This window comes from Carassius gibelio, chromosome B16 (assembly GCF_023724105.1).
Source record: "Carassius gibelio isolate Cgi1373 ecotype wild population from Czech Republic chromosome B16, carGib1.2-hapl.c, whole genome shotgun sequence".
Classification (NCBI taxonomy): domain Eukaryota; kingdom Metazoa; phylum Chordata; class Actinopteri; order Cypriniformes; family Cyprinidae; genus Carassius; species Carassius gibelio.
The window spans coordinates 25867061-25891779 of NC_068411.1; the positions used below are offsets into that span (position 1 = coordinate 25867061).

The 24719-nt window shown below is 37.4% G+C and overlaps 2 protein-coding genes across 4 annotated transcripts; one reads left to right on the forward strand and one right to left on the reverse strand.

Moving 5' to 3' along the window:
• The first annotated feature begins 190 nt into the window (after nt 1-190).
• LOC127975364 (protein LYRIC) lies at nt 191-5516 on the forward strand. 3 transcript variants are annotated; one of them, XR_008157506.1, is made up of 14 exons: nt 191-674; nt 1394-1483; nt 1582-1666; nt 1863-2072; nt 2164-2217; nt 2307-2477; nt 2885-2944; nt 3134-3196; nt 3285-3406; nt 3709-3819; nt 3907-3987; nt 4064-4157; nt 4676-4881; nt 4998-5516. XR_008157506.1 is itself a non-coding variant. In XM_052579374.1 (14 exons), exons 1-13 carry the CDS (start codon nt 336-338, stop codon nt 4744-4746), a joined length of 1551 nt encoding a protein of 516 aa, XP_052435334.1. In that variant the 5' UTR covers nt 191-335; the 3' UTR covers nt 4747-4784; nt 4998-5516. The 3 variants fall into 3 exon arrangements, 2 of the variants coding, with proteins under 2 accessions (XP_052435334.1, XP_052435333.1); XM_052579374.1 differs by having other exon boundaries at nt 4676-4784; XM_052579373.1 differs by having other exon boundaries at nt 4676-5516.
• A 992-nt stretch (nt 5517-6508) lies between these two features.
• LOC127975011 (beta-1,4-galactosyltransferase 3) lies at nt 6509-24208 on the reverse strand. Its single transcript, XM_052578719.1, has 7 exons — nt 24003-24208; nt 13849-14893; nt 12943-13178; nt 11298-11485; nt 10845-10967; nt 9911-10015; nt 6509-9713 (listed from the first exon to the last, which is right to left on the reverse strand). Exons 2-7 carry the CDS (start codon nt 14105-14107, stop codon nt 9548-9550), a joined length of 1077 nt encoding a protein of 358 aa, XP_052434679.1. The 5' UTR covers nt 14108-14893; nt 24003-24208; the 3' UTR covers nt 6509-9547.
• Between the last annotated feature and the right edge of the window lie 511 nt (nt 24209-24719).

Here is a 24719-nt window from a genome sequence, read left to right on the forward strand (position 1 = left end):
ACATATTTTTATATTTTATTTATGTTTTGCCTTGTCATATTTGAGGCCATTGGTCTATAAATGGGGGGTATGGTGTAGACAAAGCTTATCCATTATTGAGAATCACTTTTGTCTAATTTTATGACACTGCAGGTAACCTCAATTGCACTCCAGACCAATAAGGGGAGCTTGTCTCTGAGTCCGTTCATGCGTCTATAGCCAATGTAAGAACAGAAGCAGCCGTAATCGGTGGCACGCTGCGGCAAACTGGTACAGTTATGTATTTTCCCGTGTAATTATCACAAACTGTTGTTTTCGTGAATGATTGCACGCCGGTGCCCGCTCAATAGATTGCAATGGCACCGGGTTGGCAAGAGATCGCTTCACTGCATGTGGAGCAGATAACGGGATATGTCAGAGAAACCCTGTCGACCGGCCTCGTCTATCTGAAGTCGGAGCTGGGAATAGACCTGGGCTTGAATCCTGATCTCTGCGCCCCATGGCTGCTCCTCTCAACGGCCTGGTTCGGTCTAGTTCTCATTCTGATTATATGGGTCTCGGTCTGTCGCGGTTTATCAAAAATTATTTCAGGGACTAAGACAGGAGAAAACATCACCGATTACACCAGTCCAGCACAAGCGGTGAAGGCGACAGATGAGCCCCGGAGAAGAAACCGAAAGAAGAACACTGAGAAGGTTTGCTTTAGAAGCGGCATTTCGATTAATCTTAGTTACTCGATTCTGTTGCATTCAAAACGATTCACCGTTAGATTCATTTACTGCGTGTTGCATCGTAGAGTGGAGAGAAGCGAGAGCTTTTGTATTTCATGAGCGAGTCGTTGAATAATTTCTCAAATTATTCATTAAGAAGCATATATATATATATATATATATATATATATATATATATATATATATATATATATATATAAACAATTTCACGTCTAATAATCTATTAAATAAATATATATTGTTTTTACACCTTGGGTTTCTCGAGAAGGATACGTGTTATTTGTTCAGTTGGCCTCGTCAAAACACCGACTGTTTAATGAAGGGCGTATTTATTCAGTAGGTCCAACCAATGAGATTGGGTTTCACAACCCACACTCGAATGCTATTGGTTAACAATATAGTTTTTTTTTTTAAAAGCAGAAAGCTGGCACGCGCTTAGAAACAGCGAACAAAAGGAGTAGGTCATTTAAAACACTACTAAAACCAATGAAATAACACTATTTGACATTCAGGCATCCCAGTTCTATTAAAACATGCATGTACATACACGTTGAACATAGAAGCTGACATGGCGTTAAAAAAAGAAAGGGGAAAACGTTACACGTTGCAAAACTTTTACATCTACTACTACCTATTGGTTTTATTTTAAAAGTAAGTTAAGCGTTTTTCTAAATGTTTGACAGAAAGCCGAGAGGAACGGACTTGCTGTGGAACCCTGCGAGGAGGCCAAAGTGGTGGACGGCCAAGAGCTACCAGAAGTGAAGACTGACAAGGTTTATTTATTTTAACAATTACTGTACTTTTAAAAGGATAGTTCACCCCAAAATTAAATACTGTAATTTATTCATCCGGATGTTCCTGGTGGTCTTAGGCAAAGAAGAACAAGAAAAAGCCAAAGCCTCCTGCAAAAGAGAAAAAATCCTCTACATCTGTCAATGGCAAAGAACCCGATGAAGGTATGTTTGGATTAATATAAATCCTGTGATTTGTTTTATATAAGAATTTATTTTGCTTCAAATAGATAGATTGATATTTGCATGTGTGTTATTGCAAAAGATGGTATTTGCTTAATAAATAGCTGTGACTCAGCACTTACAGTTTGTTTGCATACAGTGGTCAGAACATATGGCTCATGGTAATTGTATCGATCAGGTACCTGGGAGACCAAGGTGAGTAACCGTGAGAAACGCCAGCAGCGGCGGAAGGACAAGGCTCCAGGTGATGGGTCAGGCAGCCCAGAAACAACCGCGGCTTCTAGTGCCATTAGTACCCTGGACGAAATCCAGACCACCCCAGAAGAACCAGAAACCACCACCATCACCACCACTGTTTCTACACCTCCAGTCCAAAGAGAAGTGGAGGGTATGTTTAGAGCTGCTGCCATTTTTATGGCACATAACAGGTAGATGTACAATAGGGGAATCAAAATCATAATTGTTTTTCTCCTTTTTAGTTAGCCCACCTGAAATTGAAGCAAGTTTTGTAAGAGACGCTGATGTTCCTCAAGGTTTTTCAGTTCATTTTCAATATTAACAGATTGAGTTGAAGAAATATTTTTTGGCACTGTTAATGATCATGCCTCCTGTGGTCTTGCAGTGACGCCGTGTTGGCAGGAAGTGCTGGCTGTTAAAGGTTCTGGCTGGAGCGATCTGGGCCTGCAGCTTCCTCCTCAGATGACCAGTGTTCAGGCAGAGAGCTGGAGCAGTATGACCGTTCCCACCGAGCGTCAGACTAGTGAACCCTCTGTCTGGCCCCAAGATATGGAAGGTGCTGAAAAAAGTTTCAATAATCACAAGTTCGTGTTTTAATATATATCTTTCTTATTAAAATGATGGCCAGGTTGTGGCACATGCTCCATGTATGCCTTGGTGCGCATGCAGAAGATGCTTTTGTTTTTTATTTTAATGAGTTCATACTTTTAATCAGAAAATATGCATTAAATTAAGCAAATGTGACATTTAAGATGTTTATAATGCTGCAAAAGATTTATATTTCAAATAAATACTACTATTGTTTTGAACTTTTTGTATTAATGTTAATATACTATATTAATATATATATATATATATATATATATATATATATATATATATATATATATATATATATATTTAGCTTTGGTGAGCACAGCCATATGTGTATATACTATTTCTTGTTTGTTTTTCTTAATACAGGCTCATGGACTATTGTGGATGGATCTCATATTCCAGCTTCATTCAGTGGCTTGACCGCTGGTAATTTATGCCGAATTCATGAAATTAATGCATAACTAAACTAGACTTGTTCCTATTCAGCCAGGAACTGTTTCTATTCTCTGTACCACTCAATAATATTCAGTATCACCACTTACACCATGATCTATCACATCTCAGTGTAAAAGCCAGATCCATTAAGATAAAGCATGTAGTCCTCTGTGTTTGCAGTGCCTGACCTGAGTTGGAGTGCTCAGCCTCCTGAGCCACTGGATGACGAGTGGTCTGGAATAAGTAAGAAAATCTATACTTGCCCAAAACCTGTTCCGACTCACAAATTAAGAGTCACAGACTTACTAAGAGTTGCTGTTGTGTTCCTAAGACAGCACATCTGTGGATCTATCATGTGACTGGAACGCTCCGTCAGAGGAGTGGGGGAACTATGTTGTGCAACAGCCTGTGAGCGCAGCGCCGCTGGAGCCGCCGGTCCCAGAAGTGGCACAGGTCAGTCCGTTGTGCAGCTGTGGGCTTGTGAAACATTGAAATATCCAGTCCACCCAAAAATGGAAATTGTGGCTTTTTTCTGTCTAACACAAAGGTACCCATTGACCGTTTGGTTAGCAGAATTCTTCAAAAAATCCTCTTTTTGTGTTCAGCAGCTGAAATTAATATAGGTTTGAAACACCTTGAGGGTAAATAAATGGCAGAATTTTCATTTTGAGGTGAACTGTTCTTTAAGTCCCTTTGACCACGTAGTCAAACCAAAAATGGAAACCACTGATATTTCATTTGTGTCCATTCTGCAGGAATCTGATAATGAGAAAGATAAAGACGAGGCAGTCGCCCCTGGCAGCGGTAAAGCTAAGAAGAAGAAAAAGAAGAAGAAGAAGGTGGAGGATGCTGGACCTTCTGCTCAGGTGAGGATGTTACCAGAAGACATTTCCAAATAACGCATCTGTTACTTCAGTCCTAACGCAGAATACATGCATCATATTGAGCCGCAGGTGAAAGCTGAGAGAGAAGCTAGCGTTGTTGCAACACCGGTACAGAGCGCAGCGGGAAACGTCTCAGCTGCCTCAGCAGGGGTGAGATATGGTTTTCAACATTCTTTTGCTATTAGCAATAAAACAAGGTCCTGAATTTGTGTCTGCTTCTCAACAGCCACGCGGTCTAGTACCATCAGCTCCAGCACAGACGCAGCAGAGAACGACTGAACCTGAGCTGTCAGACAAACCCACTCCTGTACCAACACAAAGTACGTTCAACCACCATATAGATCCCTTATTTTACCGGGTTTCTGCAGGTTATAAAGTCTTATATTGCCCTTACACAAAGTAAGGTATTTGAGAAATGTATTCAGTTTACTTTAATACATAAAGACACCATGGCATTAAATGTTGCATGCATTAAAATTAATATCTTCTTCTGAGTTTTTGGCTTTTTTTTCAGTACAAATATATACAAGCATCCCTAAATCAAGATAAACGAGTCTTGTTTTAATCATAAACTCCCTTCAATTGAATACATTTCTCAGAAAACATGACTTCACTTGCCATTTTGCATCTCAAGTAAATGTATCTTGATTTATGAATCTTAAGACATTTGTACTGGAAAACAAGACGAAACTCGTAATAAAGAACGTCACCGTTTTATAATGTGATCATTAGGTACAGTAAAAGTCGTTTCCTTTAAAAGTCTTATATTTACCTTCGTAAACGTGTAGAAACCGATGTCTGGTCTTTATTTTATTTTTACATTTTTATTCTCCACCAGAAAAAACAGATGACAGCAGGGAGTCCCCGAAGCAACCAGTGAAAAAGAAGAAAGCTAGGAGAGAGACATGAAGATACAGAAGAGACGAGACAACATATGCAATCTTGGGGTTGTACAGAATTTCATACTTCCTGAGTGACTTCTTTTTTTGATACCCTTGAACCCACCGTGTTGTGAATCCCATCCTAGTGTCCACATCCCATTAGGTATATCTAGACAAAGTACTGTAACGTTACACATCACATGAAGGGACGCTTCATTCGGTTTTTTTATGTATGTTAATTGCTAATTACAGTCAATTTGATATGATTTGTATTTGCAGCAGAATAATTTTTTAAGAAGATCCTGGCAATCATCGCAAAGCACTGGGGACGTTTCAAGAACACTTGAGATGCACGCACAGGATCCGCCGGGAACCTATAGATCAGTGAGCTGTTACATGAGAGCGTTGTCTCATCCTTAATTTATGATACACTGAGGCAGATTAGAGTGCACTAATTCAGCCGGTTTGTAGGAGGAAGAAGCATCAAATCAAGCCATATGGGAAAACCGTAACGAACTCTTAGGCACTTGCTGCTGGTGAGCACGAGTAGATGACGCTATTATCAGACAAACAGCTTATTAACCGTTCGCTCTGGTGAAGTACTAGTGATGTCGGCCAGGGTTTTCGTGATCAATGTTACACCAAGTACAGCAGTGTCAGGAAAATTTCAATGCCTTAACTTGTGTTGTGCAAGATGGCAGCAACGATCTGTCAGCTGCATGCAGTTTCCTCTTTCGTATTTATTGGTTAATATAAGTCATGTTTAATGAGTATTAAAGATTAAAGAGTTGCTTTGCACTCCTGTGTCTTTGTGTGAATATTCTGACAACCGTTTTTATTTATTTTGCGCAATGATTTTTAATTCTACAACTTCTTTAAAGAGACATATCCACCCAAAAATGAAAATTCTGTGATTTACTCATCGTACTGTTATAATGTTTTATAAATATTTGTGGGAGTCATGTCCATGATATGAAAGTGAAGGGGGCCCAAAGGCTGTCTGTGTATCGTAAAATGAAGTTAACACTTTAGATAATGGTAATATTAACAAATGAGACCTTAAAGCAACCAAAAAAAAAAATAGCCTACAGTTTACATCAAAGATGTACGAGTTTGTTTCTTCATCTGAAGAGATTTGGAGAAATTTAGCAAAGTCCTCCCCATGTTATTTTAGAATTTTTTTGGACTGTCCCTAGTCCTTTGAAGTAGTTGCTCCCAAGTTGTGGAATGCTCTTCTTCTGAAACTGAGATCTATGGACTATGGATTTTTAAAAAGCTGCTGAAAAATCATTAGTTCAAACTTGCTTTTGTCTATTATGATTTATACACTCATTGCAAACATGCAATGGATTCAAGGTAAAAATGTCTTACTGGAATTGATTCATACGAAAGCACAGCTTTTCGTATTACAAGACGTTAACATTGTGTGGTTTCTTGAGGATTATTGTGCTGTCTTCTTCTGCTGTTTGAGCTCTCATTTTGAGGGCACCAATTTACTGCAGAGGAGCTATAGCAAGTGACATAATGCTTAATCTCTTCTGATGACCAAAAACTTATTTTTGGCAAATTTAGATTTCTGATTCAATTATTCCTTTAAGAGGGATAAATATTGTTAGTTCTTGTTGGTTATTTTACCTTACAATAAGGTTTATAGAGGACAACCGATATAGCTTTTCTAATGGTCGACGAGATCACTCAAAAGCAAAGTAACTGTAACGGCCTTGTCACAAAAAAAAAAATCAACCAGGTCCTATAAAATAAGACATCCACAACAGACAAGAGACATGTAGTACATTAACATTTCTTTATTAAATCATCATAAGGCCGCTGAGTATTGTGCAGACTGTTCTTAAAGAGAAACAAATGCCCTGTGTTCAGAGCACAGCCCACTGAAGAACTCCAGATACGCCTGATAAGGCACATTTAGAAAGATCGGATCCATCACCCCACCTGAGTAGTGTGCAGGCTGTCATCTGTACATATCAAACTATTTCATTCATGGCTGAACAGTTTTCCAAGGACCTTCTACGATGGTGATGTGAATAGTTATCAAATATAAATTCTCAAAGTGAAGAATAAAGATCTTGAATCACCCTTTACATAACAAAATAACTCAAATCAAAAGTGTTTAGTCATTACACTCAATGTGTGCCAACAGACTTGTGTAATGGACAGATTTAATTAACCTGACCATTAACAACCACATTAAACTTTCATAATTCAGAAAAAAAAAGACAACTACTGTTAAGAAAAAAAAACATGCTAGTTATAAAAAAAGAAATCATGAAGTTTTTGGTATCTCTGCCTCAATGACATCCGATGACTTCCTTCAATGACCCAAAACCATTTTCTAAATGATCCATCACAAGCTCCCAACAGCATACAAACTAGTAAAGAGGGGAGCGACACCTCCACCTTTCACATTCACACAGAGAACAGCAGCATTCGAAAAACAATGTATGATCGGTTTCTCTTAGTATCACAAATGTGTATCCACACATGCACAGATCCGTCTGAAGCATTCATGTATCTGGTGACTGGACTGTCAGAGAGTTTGTTTCACCAAGGGACTGAAGTGTGTAGAAGACGATTAGAGGTTAAACAGGAGCATGGCATGGCAAACACAAGGTTAACATTACCCAGATGAGGCCATGATTCAGTTTACATTTCAGCACTGATAACTTTTTCCAAATTCATGAGGAGTTTTGCATTTTTAAAATATGAAAAGTCTGAAACATACAAAAACTATTTCTTCAAACATTTTCTTTTGTCATCTGTGTCAATCAGGTGTAAGTCCAAATGTTTGAGAATCAAAAAAAAAATATCTGACTTTACCAATAATGGGTCTCATTCATGAACAGCAAGAAAATGACCAATGTGTAAATTTTTCGTAATCATTCCAAAGTAAATGGTTGCATTGAATGGAACTTGTTTTTATGATTATTAGCACACACAGTTCTGCAAGAATGATTTTACAAATATTAACGCATTTGACTGAATGCAAGAATTTTCTTACGAATGGTTTATGAACCTTAGCGCATTAATTTAATGCAGCAATTCATATTTAGAATGATTTCGATTCATTACAGGAATATATGCAAGAATGTTTTTACAAATTTTAGCACATTCAACTGAAAGCAACAACTTACATAATAATGTTTATGGATGTTAGCACATTCAATGCAATAATGGTTTGTGAGATTTAGCGCATTTAATTTAATGCAGCACTTCACACGAGAATGGTTCACGATTGATAGAGCATTTGATTCCTTACTTCCAGTTTAAACAAGAACAAATTTACAAATACTAGAGCATTCAATTCAAATTTAACAATTTATCTAAAAGATAAATTGATAAGATAAAAGATCGTAGTTTTACGAACTTTAACGCAATCCACTGCAACAACTTTATCTAAAAGGGTTTTACGAATGTTAGCATTTAATTTAACTTCATGCAACGATTTACATAAGAATGGTTTTACAAATGTTAGCGCATTCGATTCAAAGCAAATATGTAACAATGGTTTTACGAATGTTAGAATAGTTGAATCAATGCAACAAAGTATGTAAAAATTATTTTACAGATGTTTTTAGACCATTTTATTCAATGGGACAATTTACTTAAAAATGGTTTTACGAACAATTTACGCTTGTGTTTTTATGAGGCTGAAGGTCTTTTAAAAAGGTTTCCGTTAACAAGGTTAATGTATTTTTAGGCAATCTTTTTGAATAAACAAATGTTGGACTCAAAATGGGAATATGGGACAAAGACTTCTCATGAAGCCAACTAATTGGACGCGCTGTTCACTAACGTGACATTCTCTCACCAAAATGAGATGTAGCTACATTCAACAAAACTATTGCTAATCCAAAGCAAACCACACATAACCAGCCAATCAAAAAAAAAAAAATAAACAAAAAGAAAAATCATGCAGATAAAATACAATGTGTTGAGTAATTCATGAAAATGAGAGGCAGCATGTTGATTATAAAAGCCATCCTTAATACTAAGACAACCAACGACAATTCGGGAATATAAAGAAAAAAATAATAATAAACATCTGAAAAAATGAGAACATCTGTATATGTAAAGTGGTTATTACTACCAAAGTGGTCGGTTCTGACTGAAATCCTCGAAAATGGAAGATATATAAAATATTAATCCACCTACCTGTATAACAATACAGTACACACAGTACATCAAAAGTACTAATTTACCGAACAGGAAATGCACCAGACTCACAGAGTAGTGCAGCAACCAATGTTGCTTATGTAGAACATCGGCCTGCTTCACTGTTTCCATCACGTGGCAGAAAACGAATTTTACCCCTCCCTAAGACTCGGCCTCACCCAGTGCAACACGTCAAACACTGGCGGCCGAAGCTATGCTTCAGTCATCATGAAAGAAATGTAAGGAGAGAGTGCAGCTTGATTCTAAGGCAACACAGGTTTTTAAATGGATAGACGAAGAGTCGGTCTGTCAGGAAGCACATCCTTCCAGCAGAGTGGCCCATCAGAGAGTCTGCAAAGCGGTCAGTGTGTGGACCAGCTGATGAAGTTTCTGCAGCATCATGACTGATAAAGTGAACCAGTGAGCACAGGATCAAAATGTCTAACTTTGGACAAAAAGCGAGGGAGAAAGGACGGAGAATCATGGGACCACTAGATGGCACCACTGTTACAGAGGAAACCGAAGGTGTGTGGTGCAGTAAAGGCATGATGTCCCTTGAATTCACTGGCCATGTGCATGTGGGTGAAGTGGTCTGCAGGCAGTGCGGCATTGACGTTAAGACTTGTGCCTCTGGGATTCACAAGAATGCTAGGAGTCAGCTATGAAGCAGGCTTTTTTTTGGTTGGGTGCAGGCCTGCCTCGGTGCCAATGTTGACAGTGATGTTGGTGTAAAGTGGCTGGTAATCCCGGGACATGATCTCATACTCCACTGTATTCATGCCGTCTTCTTTCCATGTATGCCGAGTCTTTGCCAACATGTTAAACCTGGATGAGAGGAAACAGCTTGAACGGAGGAAGTACTAGGAGATGATGTCATCATATTAAAGAAAAAAATTTCCTATTTAATATTTAAGGAAATTGGGAATTTTTCATTTGGACAAAAGGTTTCCAAATGCAGATTTTGCAACAGAAAGCCGCTTGGTTTGAAAGCGATTTATCAGATGGTGGTAAGGCGATTTTACCTTTTGGGATTCACTTCATTGCCTTTGTCATGCTTGTGTTTGATCATCTTATATCGGCCCACTTTTAGAGACGGACGACTGATCAGCATTCCTCCGAGTGAGACCCTGAGAAGATGAAGAAAGTTAGAGGAAAACTGATAAACTGGTTCCAATTTCCAATTAATGAGTGTGAATTGATTTCTATTAGACACACCTTACAGGAATCTGCATTGCAATTTTAAAGAATATTTAGAATTTACTGAATTTTATACAACAAAATTTAACGCGTGTATTCTGGGAAATTCTGGGGCGTTTTTTCACTCTGGTCCACAAAAGTTTGTTGAGTAAATATGATTAAATGCACTACCAAAAAGAATAATTTTTTTTTTATTATTTTTTTTTTATTATTATTAATACTTTTATTTAGCAATAAAGACTTAAGATAAAAAAAGAGCTTTGCAGATTTGTACACTTTCAAAGTAAATGTAAGCTAAATTCAAATCCTATTAGTGCCATTTAAAACAAATCCAAAGAACTTTGTCATCATTTCAAGTCTGTTTTTGACAAACTTTGCTTTCCAAGTTAAATATACATTTACTAACATTTTTAAGGATTTCAATTAATTTTATTTGGACAGATTAACTACATATTACATTTCATAGATTTCACACATATTCGATCCTTTGCATGGGGCCAAGCTTGTGAGCCATGACTCAACTACACAATCCACCTCTATAAAGCAGATGGTAACACACTGTCAGATGTGGACTCTAGCTTTGAACTAGAGAAGCTGGAAAAGACAGGTTTTTCATGGCCAGCTGCGACACAAAGACAGATCTCCTCCCACACAGACCCCTCCATTAACACACACACACACACACACACACACAGATCATTATGCATACACTCAATCCCTCCAAATCAAATAAACCCAAGATCCCTTGTGCTCACTCACCGGACACCAATGTCATCGTCCTCACCACCCCAGCCCCAGTAATTGTTTGGGAAACCGTTCATCTTGAGGTACTGAACAGGGGTCAGAGCCGACACTCCTCCAAAATACATTTTATAAGGCAACCTGAGTGATAACCAGAAGGAGAAATGCACAACAACAACATAAAACGTCAAGCTTACTATAAGCATTTTATTGTTACACAAGTTTGTTTTTATTGATTTCACCTTTTTGTTGTAAAAAAAAAAATCTTTCTTATGTCATCATTAATCCATTAAAATACAATTTAAATTTTTGTGTACACAAAATGTAGCTAACAAATTTTTATTACGCAAGTAAATGGATTGTAAATTGTTCTGATAGTAAATCATGTATATTTGCATAATGTGTGTTCAGCTGTGAAATGCAGGCATGAAGTCAAATCAAATGCAGCTAGAGAGTGTGAAGAACACTGACTTGTAGCCAAATTTGTCCATGGCAATGGCAGCGTGCTTGGGATGAGTGTCACAGACATAGGTGTTGCGGTCGTCCTCTGGAATGAGGTCCACGTCATGAAAGAAGAGGCAGTCCCAGTCCTCGTCCCTCATGGCTTCACGAAATCCCACGTTCATCAGCTTTGCTCGGTTGAAGGTGTAATTACCAGCCTACACACACAGACCGCTATTGTTATTGAACAATTCATAATGGTAAGAAGTGAGCATGCTGATTTAAGCTATTATTTAGTGTCTGTAAAAAACAAAACAAATGAGTCCATATAAATCCAGTTAACACAAATACTGAAGAAACAAAGCATACAAACGCAGCCGGGCATCCTGTATATACATTTACACTCATAAAAATGTGCTGAATCTATAATATTCAGGATTTTCAGATTAATAAGGATTACAGTCTAATCCATGGCCTATTGACGAGAAGTGGGAATATCAGGAACATAAGCAAGAAGATGATTTTCTTTTCATGGTTATACATGGTTTTGTAAAAAAGCATTTGTGTGGAAAATGGTTAAAAATGCAAAACTTTTTTAAAGCATTATTGACATTCCATTGTAGTTTTTGTCAATATTTAGATTTTTTCTTTTGATATTTTAGATATTTTTACTTAAAATTTGAGTAATTTAGTTATTATTATTTTTTTAGTTTAACATTTTTATTGTACTCTTAATTGTACACTTAAGTTATTTTAGTAAATCAAATTAAACTAAATGAAAAAAAAAAAAACGTTTTATGATGTTTTATATGTTTTACACAGTCTAGGTAACTTTACTTTTTATCTTTTTAATGAATCCTTGCTGGATAACAGTATAATCATGTTTAATAATTGTTACTGAATAAATAAAAAAGCATAAAAACTATAACCAAATAAAAGTAGGATTTCAATCTCGCAGAGTTTAACAATTTGGCAAAAACAATGCAACTTAAAACTGCTGTACATCTATAATCCTACATAAAACTGTATTAACCCAGGAAACCAACAATGCTAAAACCAGACAATATAGCCCAGGAAAACAGGTCTGAATCTGGCACACTGTTGTATTATGATCATTTTTCTTCACTAAAATGAGAGGCCAGCTGGAGGGGAAAGCAAAGTATGACCAGCGATTGACCCGTCAGAGCGAGGTTTGCATCTAGATCGACAGCTATAACAGGATAAAGTGATTAGAACTGGCTCTGACAGGAAACAGCAGGAGGCACAGTTTTGTTGTACTGTAACAGAGCTGCATATTTAATATGTAACCAAGCAACTAATACATCTTTGTACAACATGAAACTGTGAGAGCACGGTCTAAAATTAACACTCACACTGCCAATTGAGAATAAAACTTGCTTTGGCAACCAAATAAAATAGACATGTTATGATTAATAATGATTAATCTAGGTTTTAATATAAAAATGATAGTCTGACCTTTATTGATGCGAGCGAATCAAATGACAAAAATTCAAACCTTCTATGAAAAACATGTGACCCACTATCATTTCACAGAGAGACCGAAAATACAATTCCTTGACCAGCGAGAAATATTTATAAAATGTACATATTTTTAATTTCAAGTGATTTCTGAATCCACAAATGAAATCATATTAATAACAGGCTGTAGACGCACCTGGTGAATGATATAGATGCCATAGTTGAGCTGCTGACGCTGTAGGAAGGGATGCAGATAGTAGAGGAGGAACTTGAGGTGGTGTTCTCGATTTCTGTGGGGAATGATAATTGCAGTCCGATGGCGAGCCTCACAGTTTGGCGGCCTGTAGCGACCCCCACGGACAACAAGTGGATTCTTCCGCTCCACCTCAGCAAGCGTAAGCCCAGAGGGGAAAGTGACATGAATTGGTCCACCTGAATATAAGAACAGAGTGTGAATGGGAATATTTGCTGCATGAGGTTGAAGCATTTGACTTTAATTTAGAAAGGCCTAAAAAATCTCAAAAGAGGAGACATTATATGTGATTCTCACTTACATTTATTTTGAACCAAAGGCTAACGGACTGCAAAGAGGTTTTCCTAGTGCTAGCATGACTGGACTGTATATTTTTGCAGAAACTATTATGGTTTGTAGAAGAAAGTCTTTATAGTCTCTCATTTCGGTATATCATCTTATTATCTTCCTAATACAGTAATGGATTAGTTATCCATGACTCAACCCAGATTTGACATGCGAAACATTTCTAGTATTTTTTGGGAGTGAGGGGAAGAACCCAGGGGATTGGAAGTCATAAAATGTAAATAATAATAATTATTATTATTATTATTTTTTATATATATATATATATATATATATATATATATATATATATATATATATATATATATATATATATATATATATAAAAAACACAAACTTATATAAATATATACAAGTGTGTGTAGGTAAATATATAAACTTTTTCTTAAAAGAAAAAAACTCCCAGGTACTTTTTGTAATGGTTAACATACTGATATAATATTCCCAATAGTGAGAGAGATCAGAGATTTGATAACACACTTCTGAGCAAGCTATCAAACTCACCAATCAAAGGAGACTGCTTGGGGCAGTAGGGCATGTCCTCTTTATTAAGAGCAGGGCCCAAAAGGGAGAGGTTAGCATAAACATCCGTATGGTTGTGTCCACCGATTGTGTGTCCCGATGTAGAATCTGTCTTACGGAAAATCCGGAAAAAATATGACACTCTTTTCTGGTAGCCCTCTCTAGAGAGAAGAGCCATGACCACTAACTGGACGCCCAAGAACATGATTATGTAGCGCCATTTGGACTGCAGCGTGTACATTGTGACGGAGCTGTGTACCACGTTTGAGAGCCAGATGAATGGTCTTGGTGTGTTTAGGTTGGATAAGTTTAAGCAACTGGACTCATTCCTCGTATCTCAGATACTTCAAAGTTTTACTTGCATGCTAAGAGAAGAAACAAATTAAACTGATATGGAAGGCCGGATATGTAAACAAATCAGTTGTTTCAAGGATTGGCCGATGGATCAGATATGTGTAGTAGATGTAAACCGTTTGATGAAACACAAGGCACTTCAGATATGATGGATGAAAAGGCTAAGGAGAGGTATCATTTATTCTAACAGACGTTCAGGACTGCTTCAGGTTGAATTAGATTTGCTTTGCTCAATGGCAGTCTTTCAGCCTATTAATATACAACTCCAAACGGAAACTCCCAGTGGTCCTCTGGTGTTTTCATGATTCAATGATCTACTGAGCTTCCATCAAGCTTCACCAAAGCCGTAGGATCTGGAACGATGTGTCCACTGGCTGAAAGGAAACCGGTTTTATTCCCAGAAGGTTCTCAACAGCAAAAGTCCTCTAAAAGTCTCATGGCCACTACAAAGTAAAGAGTGGTAGCAACAGAAGTCTATGGTATTGTTTTGTAGTGTGTTGGTGTGAGATAGTGTGTATGGATATGCTTCTTGGATATGTAGGAGGGGAAAACAAAGAGGAGGGGGGAGGGATAATATCCAACACCCCCAGCTATTGTCTCATTCTGTCCTCGTTCAGGGGGAGGGTCTGACACCCCGTCCAACGCCAGCTGGTCCAATGACAGGAGTCAGTGTCTGAAAACAAAGGAGGAGACGTGAGGAGTGACCCAGAACAGAGGCTTTGCAATAGGTTTAGTTTGTTTTTTTCTTCCCGTATTCCATACCAATATACATACATACATATACATATACATATATATATATATATATATATATATATATATATATATATATACACATACACACACACACACACACACACACACACACAGAAAAGTATGTTTCACAGTTTCCACAAAAATATCAAGCAGCATAATGGTTTTAACATTGATAATTTTAAATAAATAAAGTTCTTATTATAAAATAAAATAAAAAAAAACTTTCATTTGCCAGTGGCAAACTCTACCAGCTTGTGTCACTCCCCCCTCCATTCCTCCAAAATGTGTTTAGATGAATAAAGCCTGCACTTGGTTCCAACATGGCTGACTTCCCAGACACAGGCCTTGTCCAAGTGGAAGAAGGCAAACACTCTCAGCGGGAAGGCAACTCTGTAAGATCGGTCCTAAAAGCCACATCACCCCTGCTGGGAATTCTGTCCCACCACCACGAGGATCACTCGCTAGAAAAAGAGACCTGGGGCTTCAAACAAGCTTCATTTAATCTGCCTGACAGTCTGGTGTATCTGTGCTTACAAATCAATTACAGCTCATTAAAACTACCACTCACAGGCCAATAATCCTAATCTGGGAATAGCGCAGGGATTGGTGGATTGGCATGAACAGAAGATGAGGCGATGTGTGAGGAGAAGCGTCATATCTTATTAATCTCATTTTCAGGCGATCATTCTCATAAATCACAGAGAAGAGGCCAAAGAGAGAGGAGTCAAGGGAAAGGCTGGAGGAGATGCTGTAAATGACATCTTTCCACTGTTCTTAGATGACGTCAGAGAGCATGAGGTTTGGCTTTGTGCTGACTAACATGAACATTCTGTCTCAACCCATTAGGATGGATATTAAAAGTTATTTTTTCCTCTACTTTCTACTTAACATCTATGCACTGCATGTGCAAAATTTTGATTACCACAGATAATCACTTCTAAAAATGGATCAGCATGGTCAAATATTTTTGACCGTCAGCACAACAAACTATCCAAGAGTTTTTCAAATTTGTTCTTTGCAAAAGAGAAGTTACATCTTGGTGTGTCTCTAAAGCCCCTTTTACACTGCACGTTGGACCTGGAAAATTTCTGGAACATTGCCAAATTGCCTTTATTGTGAACACAAACACGTCCCGGGATTGATTCCGGGATCGATCGCGGAACGAGTGTGAACAAAAGCCAGAACAAAAGTGATGACGTTATCTTGGGACTCTTTTACCAGGTGCTTTCTCTTTATGGGTTGTTTGTGAACGCTGTGACGAGTGGAGTGGGGCCGAGAGACGTGGGAACAGGAGCGAGGCCAGTGTAGTGATTGGAAATGAGCGACACCTGCTCGACCCACCGGTCTCGAGTCCCACGGAGGAGATGGAGGGATATAAAACCGGAGCGACGACAGTGACGGACGAGAGAGGGCCAGGCCTGGGTTTTAGTTGTGTTTGGTTTTTATTTGTGTGCGTCAGTCGTCCGTGAGGGGCTGATGCGCAGTTTTGTCTTTATTTTGTAATTAAAGTTTATATTTGATTGTCCGCCGGTTCCCGCCTCCTTCTTCCCGTGATCATGGAGTTTCACCATATTTGAACTCAACTCAAATCTGATTATCTCTGTTACACTAATCATCAAAAAATCTTTTTAGAGGCCTTTAAAAAGCCTTCTGGCAAGGCACACTAATGCAAAGTCAAGCGTAGCAGGTCTGTGGCCACTGAACTGGAACAAAGTAGTCTTACTAGGCCACATGAAGACAAGAGGAAGCAACCAATATTAAGATAGGACAGAGATGGAATGAGAATATTGTGTCCTTTCTTGCCTTGCCAGTGGACATGTCAACCCCAACCCACCCCCCCCCCCTGCACTCTGCATTCAAAGAGACAGCACTGGCATGACTGTCTTCTTCCTTTCACTCTCCTTCCTCACATGGCAGCAAGCGTGCATCTTTATGCATAGGGCAACAACTGGCACAATATATTGTGCCTGAGGCCTTATTTTTGTGTGTATACACTACATAGCTCACTGGCAAACAGAGAAGAATAGAACATAAAAGGGTAAATATAAAGTACATTAACATAAATAAATATACAGAGAGATCTTTCCTGCTGCGAAGGCCGTGGTGACTCGTGTGACTTTGCTCAGCAGTGCAGCAGAGAGAGATGTGAAAAACTGCATGACACTTACATGTGGAACCAACAGTCTGGCTTAACTGAATAATGAGATTGCATCTGCGCTAGCATCTAATGTCTCTGTGGAGAGTGGAAAACTGTGTCAGACTGTCCTTAACTAAAGGACAGAAGAGAGGCTGGGCAAGTCTACTTCACTCAAATATATTTTAGATTGTTAAACAAGATGATTATTTGTGTAACATTCGAGAAATTAGCCATGTTAAGACACTATTCAACAGGACAATGACCCTAAGCACACAGCAAGAGTGGCTTATAGACAACTCTGAATGTCCTTGAGTGGCCCAGCCACAGCCTGGGCTTGAACCCAATCAAATATTTCTGGAGAAACCTGAAAATATGCGTCTGTCCTTATCCAACATAACAGAGCTTGACAGGTGAGGAGGTGAGGAGATGAATGGCAGACAATTACCAAATGCTGGTGTGCAAATCATGATGCATCATATCCAAACGAGTCTGTAAATGTGCTTCAGCTAAGAACTGAGTTGAATATTTATGTAATGTACTTATTTCAGTTTTTTTGTTTCTAATAAATGTATAAAGTTGTGACAGTTCTGTTTTTGCCTTGTCATTATGGTGGATGGAGTGTAGATTGCTGTAGACAAAAAATTAATAACAAGCAGTTTAACATAAGGCTGCAACATAAAAAATTTAAGGGGGGGGGGGGGGTGAAATGCTATTTCATGCATACTGAGTTTTTTACACTGTTAAAGAGTTTGATTCCCATGCTAAACATGGACAATGTTTCAAAAATTAAGTTGTACGTTTGAAGGAGTATTTCTGTTCCAAAAATACTCCTTCCGGTTTGTCACAAGTTTCGGAAAGTTTTTTTCGAGTATGGCTCTGTGTGACGTTAGATGGAGCGGAATTTCCTTATATGGGTCCTGAGGGCACTTCTCCCGGAAGAGCGTGCGCTCCCGTATAGCACAGCACTGAGAGCAAAACAGACTTCACTGATCAGAGCGAGAGCGTCGCGAAATGTCACAAAAGAAGTGTGTTTTTGGTTGCCAGGGCAAGACAACCCTGCACAGATTACCAAAGAAAAAACAGCATTGAGGGACCAGTGGATGGAGTTTATTTTAACAGAGCATCAACGGAGTTGTGCAAGTGTTCGTGTTTGTTCCCTGCATTTCGAAGATGCTTGTTTTACAAACAAGGTCCAGTTTGACGCCGGATTTGCACATCGTTTATTTCTTAAGGATAATGCAGTCCCAACGAAAAAGGGTCACAATCGTGTGTTGGAACCACATGCGGTGAGTAAAACTGCTTCAAATATCTCTGTGTTGTTAACTTAGCTATCGGCGCTTAAGCACACCAAGTAAACAACATGCGATGTTGTCATCAAACTGCACTTTCCACATGTACAGCTTAAAAAAAACAAAAAAAAAGACGACAAAGTGGAACTTAGTCATTTTTCAAAACCGCAAAGCAAATATATACAGTTTCAGTACATACCACATAGAGACGTTGTTGCTGATGCTGCTCTTGTTAATTTTCAGCCTTTGGATCTGATTCTGGATCATAAATATACGCTGTATCTGACTGTTAGCCATGGTTTGTTTTTGTTGGTTTTGTCCTCACGGTGTCACAGCTTCCAAACGCTATCAACGAAAAATTGATAGCGCCCCCCTTTAATAAATGAAGGGGTATGAATACTTTCGCTAATATGCTTTGTAATGGTCAATGTACCCTGCTCTCTAGATCATACAAGTGCTGATCTGTACATTTAAGAACAATTTCAGTAAAGATTATGTAACAATCACAACAAGCTTATGGTTAATCGTTTATACATTTGAATGTGTTAAATATACAGTAAAATTTCTTATTTTTGAGCATCTGTTAAGGAACATGCCCAGACAATTACTAAGCAATATCCTGATCTACAAGTATTAAAAGAAAGCAAGTATTATAAGAGAAAGGAAGAGTAAAAGTCGAGAGGCTTCAAACCGTTAGAATTCTTAGCCAAGTCAGCAAGACAAATAAAAAGTTGGCTGGAGCTGCAGAGCATCTGGATTCCATGTGTTATATTATGAGACCAGTAGAAGAATAAAGGAGTTTGAGAAGAGGGTTGGATTCCCTGGATCCTACAGCCTGCTGTCAATCAAATCTTAAGAGAAAACAATCCCTCGTTCTCTAGCTTCATTGTCACACAAGGTCAACAGTCAATCTATCAGCCAATTCACCGACATCTGTCCATGTACAGCAAAGCATGTCCCTCCAAAGCCTACAAGATCACTCAAATACACACCATCTGTACAGTAAGCCACAGAGCGTACAAAACCGGGCTGTCCAGAGGCTTGCAAGGCAATGCAATGACGTGGCTTCACAATGCCTAAATGGCAGAACTTTCAAACACGTTTACAAAAGGTAGACTATGTAATAGAGGATACTGTGAATGGCCATTCTGGACAGAACAACCCTCTACATTGAGAGTAAAACACTTGCATATGCAACAAAATCTTCACTCTGGGCGACTAAATGATGTATAGCCAATTATATAGCTAATGCCTAATAAATTCTCAGATTTTCACGGTGTTTGAGTTGGAGGCTAACTATACATTTAGCACATATATTTTCACTTGCAGAACACACTGACTGAGCGCTTCAGAGTTGCACTCTCCGTCAAACAATCTGTGCTTTTTTTTTTTGTTCATCTCAATGGGAGTGCAGCGCACCTGTGTTTGACGTACCGTAAACTCTAGTGTAACAGCGCATGACTCACTGTCAATTTGGTGAGAGCAGAGAAAACGAGAGAGTCTCACATACATGCAGAATTGATGCGCTACATGTAAACAATATTCTTTGTTGTATTTTTTCTGTTAAAATAACGGAGATCATTTGAAATTCTTTTTGGGTCATTTGGGTTTTCTGGTAGTGAGCGGAACCAATCTCATTGGCCAGTGCTCACCTATTATTGTCCCTGTTTTGATTTCAGCGAATCAGTTCGAGCAAACACACACAACCTGATTAATATTCATGAATACAGTAGCTAATTTATCATTAGTGCGTTTTAAATGGTTCTTATTAGTAGAATTAATATTTCATATACTATTATTATTATTATTATTATCTTCTTATGATTATTATTGTTAGTTCCCCCGACCCCTTTTTTAATTACAGAAACACTGAATGACCAACAAATCACCACCACTGGTCCTAAATTCTGTATATATTAAAAATTTGCATCTTGGTGCTTTCATCTAGGATGTCTAATGCAATATCCCACATTATTTTCATAAAAAGCACAGGCGGAAATACCGGAAAACCAAATTTACATGGAATCAGGAAGACTTCCTGATCAAATGCTAGATACAAATGTAAAAAATAATAATAAAAGTAACATAAAACAAGATGTACAGTGGCACAGCTGGGCAGAAATGGATTCGCAATTTCAAATGGATTTGCAAGAGTATTTATCTAACATCTCTGCACATAACCTGAAGGGAAAGTAAATTCTAAGCGTGCTGAATCCAGACAGCCTTGATGCAACAAAAAATGGAATCTTGCTTACAACACCAGAGTTGTTTGCGTAAGCTATGGTTTCAAATGAATCAAAAAAAAAAAAAAAAAATCAATATCCTCATCCGGGAGGGCATATAATAGTCAATGGCGACGCAGACAATCCTTTGTGATGCTAGAGGATTTAGTTTATGCCCGCAGCAATAGTACCAGGAATATTTTCCCTCAGCTTTATTACTCAGCCTACTAAAGCTGTTTCTAAAGTCTCACATGAAACAATCAAACAGAATTCAACAAAGCATAAAAATGAAAATAAAAAAAGTTCATTCAGTGCACACTACTATGATCACTATTTGCTTTTTATCCAAAAAACACTTGGGATGTTAAGCAAAAACACTGAATGTCAATAAGGATGAAAAATGTACAATTGTAAATTGGAGGAAAAATACCATGCATAATGCACGACTTTTAATTATACTGCCTATTGTTTGTGGCTCACATCAGGTTCAAGACATTGATGCATGCTTACAGGTCAGTCATTTCTCATTTCTAAGTCATGTCTGCTAAATGAATAAATGCAAACAAATTTAAATATGTTTTAAACAAGTCCAAAATAAACCAGGACTCTTATTTTAAAATGCCTTTTTTATATTGCCAAGATGAAATATGCACTCTTACAACCATCTACAAAATAATACAATATAAACACCATTAAGTAAACATTGTCTAAATTCATTAACAGTATACTGTAGATCATTTGAAATAAATGCATGACATTCATTGATTGTGAACTGCTTAGAAACCAAAAGTTCCACAGGGAACTTGCAACTGACGTGTTCTTTGTACAGCACTCATATACTGTAGTGATTCCAGTCTTTAAATGATAATGAAGACATTTGGTACACCATTTAAGACCTTCAATTCCATTAAAACTTAATTGAAATTTAATGAAACTTTTACATAAGGGACTTTATTGGCATAAATGCTCCTATATACTTTTTATAGTTTGCAAACATCTACTTTTACTGACAAATCATGCGAGCAAAATGCTCACACTGTCAAGCCCTGGGCCTGTGAAGACTAAATGTTGGACACCACCTTGATACAAAACATTCCGATGAGTTAGTAAACCTGGATCTCATAATCCAGTGATTGAACAGGCATCAGATTCAGAGCATAGCTTCCATACTATGGTGACAGCAAGTACACAAAGCCAAACTCTTCTGGGGCTAACTAGTTGGAAAAATGCATCTAGTTGGTTAATTCCCTTGTTACATAAGAACCGCAACTGACAGATGCCAAATATTAGGAAACAAAGTCAGGAACATATTAAGTTCTTCAGAAAAGAATTTCCAATTTTTTTCAAACCCTAAAACCTGTACCATTTCCCAAAGTTAGAATGTTATAATACCAGCAAACATTTTGCATTATATTCTACTACAGTGCCACCATACAGAGCAGAAATTATCCATTAACTCCCAACGGATATAATTTCTTTGACCTTGATGGTTTAAAATGAGACTGCGGACATAAAACCACATTTTCACTGACCCATTTTGCATTTCGCTTTTCCTATATGCCACAAAGCTACAGGGAGAGCAAAACCCATAGAGCGAGCAGGACAACCTGCTGCTTGGATCTGTAACCAAGACATAAGATCCCATGGGACTAAAAACTTCAACACATAACAATAAAAAAAAGAGTCTCTCACAGGAAAACAAAGCACAGCAATTTATTATCAGGACTAGATAGAAACACTCCCTTATCTAAATGCATTTAGAACTAACCTGAATGATGACTTAGTAAATTATTTTCCAAATGACCAAATCACACAGGGTTTAAAAAATATATTTCTGGTCCTTAAGCAGTTTATAAATCACCAACAAAGGATGACAAAAAGTCAAGGTTTCTTAAGCCTCCTTATCACACTATAAATTACATCAACTTCAAAGGAAATTCAAAATGCTTCAAAGAATGCTCTTTCTTCATAACGCCTTTCAAGCAGTGTTTAAATAGCCAAATTCGATCCATCCACTAAGAAATTTACCTAAACCGTTGGCCAAAATACAATGAATTTGCATGGCAAAAGATGAAAATAGAATGGCCCAGAACACAGATGCTTGACATACACAAACAGATATTATACAGTAGGGAATTGCCGGTATCAATTTTTCCTGTTGCGATTAATTGCTAATGCTTTTATCTCGGTATACAGTATTATTACGATATTGGTAATAATATAGCCAGTTCAAAAATACGAAGCAAAAATTTTACAAAACAACATTAGTTATTTACTATAAAAAACACAGTAATAATTCAATAAACACTGATATTTATATCTTGTTCTGTTAAAAAAGACAATAAATCAAAAGCTGCAAATGACCTGAAACAATAGATGTAAATATATAAACATGTAGTACAGGTACAGGTATATTCATAACATGAACAAATGAATGCCATTTTTATATTTAAAAAATTTTCTTAATTGTTTTATTTTTGCTGTTCTTTACGTTTTGTTGTGTCGGGCCAATCAATAAATGCCTTAATTTGGTGGTTTTCTAAAGAATAACACCCAACAAATGACTAATGTATTCATGGTAGGTAAAGTGACTTATTTAATGTACTGGGCAACATTTTACAAAAAGGTCCCATTAGTTAATGCATTAACTAACAATAAGCAATGCATGTGCTACAGTATTTATGAATATATAATAACATTAGTTCATCAAACTAGAACTATTCATTGGTAGTTTATTTTATCTCAGGTCCATTAAAATATTAAGATTAGTAAATACTTAAAAATCATTTTCATTGTTAGTTCTAACATATATAGTTAACTAATGTTGACAAACGTAAATGTAAAGTCTTACTTTGTAAGATTTATGTAATCATGCAGATCTAGAGAGTCCCTATTCTAGGTAGCATTATAATCCAAAACAAAGATAAATAACATGACAATTAGTTCGAAAAACTACTTTGCATAAATAACAACAAAATAACTGTTGGCAACAATATTGTAACGAAGTCCTGCAGTGACGTCAAAAGTACAAAATAAATCATTTAAACGGCAATGAGTTAATATGCAACAAACTGTGTGTCAGTGGTGCGTCGTCATAGTTGTCTTTAACAGTCACAGCTGGATATGATGACACGCTATGACCGATGATGCTCTATGTGTCAATCATTGCCTCGAAAAAGCAAATAATCATTTTCCCCATAAACATGGGGTCAACTTGAGAGGAAACGATGCTGAGTCTGTAACGTTACGGTTAGCAACAGCAGGCTAGCACAACTGGGGCTCCTTACACACTCACTAACCCTCCGAAAGGTGGGGAAATTTAACTTAAAGGCCAAATGAGGGGAAAAAAAGATCATAAAATGAGACTTTAGAACTTACCTTAAGAATCTCGGACAGTTTGGTAGACTATTCCCTCAGATATTTCGTTAGTCCTGTTTATTTAAGACTTCGTCGACTCCGACGGTTGTCCTGTCGGAGTTGAAAGCGCCCAGCTTGCACAGGAAGTGATGTGCGCTCGCGCTGACGCTGCTCTGCTGTGCCCTAGTGCATTAGGGCACTTCTCTATTTTTGTGTAGCAGATACTGGGAGGGTTGGGGGTTAGGGTTGCAACCATCAACACGTTTCGTTTCACCCTCTACAAATTTGTTTGTAAATCTATAATAAACTTTGATTTAACTAACAATCTCCGTTTCAAATACAATCTAATACTCATTCATAAACCACGCAAAATAATGCAAAAGAGCACTCCTACTTCAATCCAATGTAATTTGCAACATTAAATTAGAAAAAATATATATTTTAAACTTGGACGCATATAGATTTTTTTTATTGGACACATATATATATATAGATAAAAAAAGAATTAATAATATAATAGCATAATTAATTAATTATAACATTCATCCTCATGACTCCACCAAAACAACCCTTATTTTATTTTTAAGATCAGTCAAGTCAGACATGAAAACCACTTCATTTTCTCAAAATGGAGTTCGTCCTGTAAATCTTTTATGTTTTTAGACAAAACAGAATCTTCAAACTTCAGTAGTCCCCTCAGGATGATTGGTGGAAACATTTTTAAATGCCAGTAAACAT

Coding starts and splice junctions, on each gene's coding strand:
- LOC127975364 (XM_052579373.1), top strand. CDS start 336: ATGGCACCGGGTTGGCAAGAGATCGCTTCACTGCATGTGGAGCAGATA. Junction 3,407..3,708: donor CGGTCCCAGAAGTGGCACAG/GTCAGTCCGTTG, acceptor TCCATTCTGCAG/GAATCTGATAATGAGAAAGA. Junction 3,988..4,063: donor TCTCAGCTGCCTCAGCAGGG/GTGAGATATGGT, acceptor GCTTCTCAACAG/CCACGCGGTCTAGTACCATC.
- LOC127975011 (XM_052578719.1), bottom strand. CDS start 14,107: ATGTACACGCTGCAGTCCAAATGGCGCTACATAATCATGTTCTTGGGC. Junction 11,486..12,942: donor GCATCTATATCATTCACCAG/GTGCGTCTACAG, acceptor CTGTGTGTGTAG/GCTGGTAATTACACCTTCAA. Junction 10,968..11,297: donor ATGGACAAATTTGGCTACAA/GTCAGTGTTCTT, acceptor GTTATCACTCAG/GTTGCCTTATAAAATGTATT.